This window comes from Corvus brachyrhynchos, unplaced genomic scaffold, assembly GCF_000691975.1.
Source record: "Corvus brachyrhynchos isolate BGI_N302 unplaced genomic scaffold, ASM69197v1 scaffold121, whole genome shotgun sequence".
In the NCBI taxonomy this organism is placed as follows: Eukaryota; Metazoa; Chordata; class Aves; order Passeriformes; family Corvidae; genus Corvus; species Corvus brachyrhynchos.
The window spans coordinates 2,675,920-2,680,015 of NW_008236445.1; the positions used below are offsets into that span (position 1 = coordinate 2,675,920).

General features: G+C 38.6%; 1 protein-coding gene across 8 annotated transcripts in view; it reads left to right on the plus strand.

The window, feature by feature from the left end:
- The window catches only part of TBC1D4 (TBC1 domain family member 4), a 108,629-nt gene extending 105,042 nt beyond the window's left edge, over positions 1 to 3,587 (plus strand). For 4 of the 8 annotated variants that reach the window (XM_008643680.2, XM_008643682.2, XM_017725834.1 and 1 more), the window contains 2 exons: positions 253 to 429; positions 2,021 to 3,587. In XM_008643680.2, coding sequence (XP_008641902.1) covers positions 253 to 429; positions 2,021 to 2,248 — 405 coding nt within the window. In that variant the 3' untranslated portion in view covers positions 2,249 to 3,587. The remainder of the gene's footprint in view (positions 1 to 252; positions 430 to 2,020) is intronic. The other 4 variants (XM_017725829.1, XM_017725831.1, XM_017725830.1 and 1 more) reach the window with 2 other exon arrangements.
- Positions 3,588 to 4,096: the final 509 nt, after the last annotated feature.

Consider the following 4,096-nt stretch of genomic DNA (forward strand, 5'->3'; position numbering starts at 1 on the left):
TGCTGATACATCTCCTAGTAAGAGCTGGTATTTGGTAATTGTAAAAGGCATGATCCAATTTTTTCTGAAGTCTATGATTTATTATGGCTACAACTCTCGATGTTATAATGCTCTTAGTGTAGACATCCCCTTAAACACTTTTTTGAAGGGGACAGGAAAAGCATTAATCCAGAAGAGCTGACTCTTAGTCAAACATTCGTGTGGAATAAGTCCTCTCTATTGTAGTTAAAAATGTTTTTTCTCTCATGGCAGGTGTTCGAGATGGATATTTCAAAACAGCTCCATGCCTATGAAGTAGAGTACCATGTTCTTCAAGATGAGCTACAGGAAAACGTGAGTCCTTGTGATGAAGGTGAACCCCTGGAGAAGCTGGAGAGGGCAAACAATCATCTGAAGAGGCAAAACATGGATTTGTTGGAGAAGCTACAGGTAAATGACTTAGGCTACAAACTCATGGAGAAGTAATTTCTATGATTCAGCCAATAGTGGAGAAAGTGTTGTTATAAGTCTGTGTGAGAAGTCTTCTTGCTGCAAGACCTTGTGCAGTTGAGCAGTTCTCTTAATTATAGTGATTCACTTCTGCTAAGCATACTTCTAAATCCTTTGTCATTCCTTGGACTTTTCCTTCTTGATTTAGATTTCTTTTTTCCCAAAGCCTCTCTTCCCTTATCTTCCATAAAATCTGTTGGCAAAATTTGTGTGTCTTACTGAAAAATAAGTTCTCTGTCCCTTCATCTCTTTGCTTCCCTGTTGGAAGGTTTTAAGAAATAATCCATAATGCAGCAGACTTGTTTCCTCCAGGCCTTTGTAGGCAGTGTTATTTTGTTTCCTTCTGCTGAAACTCATAGTCTACTTTTGGAAGGTGGTCTCTTCTAGCAGACCTCACTACATCTGAAAGCCACCAGACTTTGCCTGATAAAGTTGTGCTTTAAAGAAGTCCTTCCTCCTTCACTGTTCACCTGTAGCTTGGCCAAGACTTGTTTCAGTTGCAATATGTATTGTCTTGCATGTTCCTGAAAGGCAAGTTCTTGTTTTTTCATCACCAGGCTATTTCTTGTTATATTTGTTAATTTGAACAAACATTGCAAAGAGCTCAGAAAGCACTTTGAGCTTCTGAAACATGAAAATAGAAGGAAGGAAAAAAAGGAAAGATGAAGTCCTCATTATTTTTGTGTTCATGGGCTAAGGGTGCTGTGCTGTGTTCTTTTGATACTGAAAACAGGAATCACTTCAACGTTTTGCTATTATTATTTTTTCTTTTTTATTTTTCTTTATTTTTTTACTGCAGCTTTGGCTTTTACCTTTGTTGTGAAAATGCACCAAAGGCGTAGAATAATTGAGTGGCTGATTTGAAAGGCTCTATCAAAGCTTTTCTGTTCTTTCAGAGTGCCTTACAATAATGCATCTTTCCCAGTTCCTTAACCTCTTCACCTTTTTGTTTGTGTAACTTCTTCATTCCTCTGCTTGTACCCTTTCCTAGGAACAATCAAAATTCTTCCAGTTCCCACAGAGGGAACTGCTACTGCTGTGGTAAAGGGTTTCTTTGACTAGTCAGAGGAAGCTGTAGGTTTTTAATTGGACAATAGAAAACACAGTCTGCTTCTAGACTTAATGTTGAGGTTCTCTTCCCCCCCAGCCTCTCCATGCTTCTAACTTTATCACAGAGGGTTCCCCTTGTTCCATCACTGTCACACAGGTCATTTCTTCCAGTACTACTCCAGCTGCTGATTTCGTTTTTTCCCCTCCAGCTCCAGTTCCTTGTTACTTTCAGCTGTCCCTTGCTTGCTGCAACTTGTAGGTCTCCTTCCCTCTGTAAAGCTTTGAGAAATCCTTCAGATTGATCTGGTCACTGTGAGGAGGTTTGGTGTATGATACACAATGCACATTCCTTGTATTGTCTGCCTACACAGATGTCTTTTAGAAGTAGCTATGTAATTCCTTCCTTAACAGATACCTTATCATAATATTAAAAGAAAACTATTCCGCATTTATAAATTTATTATGATGTTATTACTTACAGGTTGCTCACGCTAAAATTCAGAGTCTGGAAGCCAGCCTGGAGACTGTTTTGACTCGGGAGAACAAAATGAAGACTGTAATTCAGTCCCTGGAACAGGAGAAGATAACATATCAAAAGACTCTTGAGCAGATAGTGAAGTATTTGCCAGCGGAATCGTTGTCTGACTGTGAACTGCTCCTGAAGGAAGTAAACTACAACCCAAATAATAAAATATGGAGTAAGCCATAAGCCAGGGTCTTCTAGGCAGCATTTCTTAAAAAAAAAAAAAAGAATGAAAAAATGAGTATGCTGCTTTTTCAATAACTACTTAGCAATAGGCAATGGTATTACCCAAAAATAGTGCTGGGACACTCATAGCTACAGATGGGCCTTCAAGTGTCAGTATGCAAATTCAGGCTATTAATTTTTTTATGGTTATGTAAATAAATCACAAGGGGGAAATAAAGGATTCTCACATGTAATTATGATGAGTAGATGTATATTTAGAGTTGACCTAAAGAAAAAGAGGAATTGGAGTAGAGAAAGGTAATTCTGATCTGCAAATTCACTCTGGATGTGCTTGTCTTGTAGTGAAATGAGGATAGTGTGTCTTTCTATATCTGTATATTGAATATGTTGAATAATACTTGAAGAAAAAGAAAAAGGAGAATGTAATTTTCCCTCCAAAGAGCAGCATGTTTCACATCTTCTGTGGAAAATCTGTGTGAACTCATGCGTGCCTCTCTTTTAATTCTACTGACATTGTGAGCACAGACCAATAAGCAGAAAAAGTGTCATGACATGTTTTGCACAGAAAGAGCTGTAGTGCCATCCGCTGCCTGGGCTGTCCCAGTCAGCAGTGTGATTCCACATGCATGTTGGAACTGGAAACAAAAAAGCATTGCATCATAGCTCCACCTCCGTCACCCAGAGCTAAGGAATAGGTGTCTGCACGCACACGCAGAGCTTGCAAAGGCAAGAGCTTGGTGACTGCTGCTCCCTTCTTGGCCTTTTTGCTTCCACCTGTGCTGGGGTTGATCGTGATGAGGAGAGGAAGGAAGCCCAGCAGTGGGATGGGATTCATTCCGATGTTAGTTTTCCACCGGAGATTTGCCTGTTGTAAGTTAGATGTGTAAGGGGTTCTCATTTAACCAAAGAAATGCTGCAAGAAGCCTTGTGTAATTATATTGGGATGCAGAAAGCTGTTTTAAATTTTATTTGAGAAGAAAATTGAGGTAGGTTGCAGGCAGTTAAGCATGAGTGCACAAGAGAGGACCAAGCAAGTCTCAGATATTATGTACCTTTCAGTTTTCACATATACAGTGGCTATACATTTCAAAGGGGATCCTGAAGTACAGGCACAGTTTTAATAATGCTTTCCAGGCTATTCCTGTTTTAATACTGCTTTGTGGTCTTCTTTTTAAAACAAAAGTCATGAATTTGTGTGTTCTGGACAGAAGGTGAGATAAACTCTGATCATTTCAAGGGAGAAATTATGTTTATAGAGGTAAACTTATAAAAAGTTGCATATAGATTTGAAAATGTTTTCAAGTGGAATTTTTGAGAAGGGTGAGACAAATGTGTAATAGACAAGTATTTTGGAGTGCATGTCTGAACCCTTAATTGCGTGTTACAGTGGCTCATGTTATCTCTTTCCTTTATACTGTATTTCAGGAAACACTTGTTCTTTTTAGTAAGAAAACCAATTAAGCAAAGTGCCAAATCCAGCAGTGTCTTTTTGCATAAGATTGTCCAATTTAGAAAGCATGGACTGAATATCACTGCTTTCTAAGTATTACGCTTTATGTTACCATAAAAGTGAGCAACAACAGTGCTTATTTGCTGCACACTGCTGTGGAACTTAGGGGCTTTGGCTCTCCTGGGTTTTTTGTTGTTTTTTTGCTGTGCTCTCTTCCCCTTTATACTGTATTTCAGGAAACACTTGTTCTTTTTAGTAAGAAAACCAATTAAGCAAAGTGCCAAATCCAGCAGTGTCTTTTTGCATAAGATTGTCCAATTTAGAAAGCATGGACTGAATATCACTGCTTTCTAAGTATTACGCTTTATGTTACCATAAAAGTGAGCAACAACAGTGCT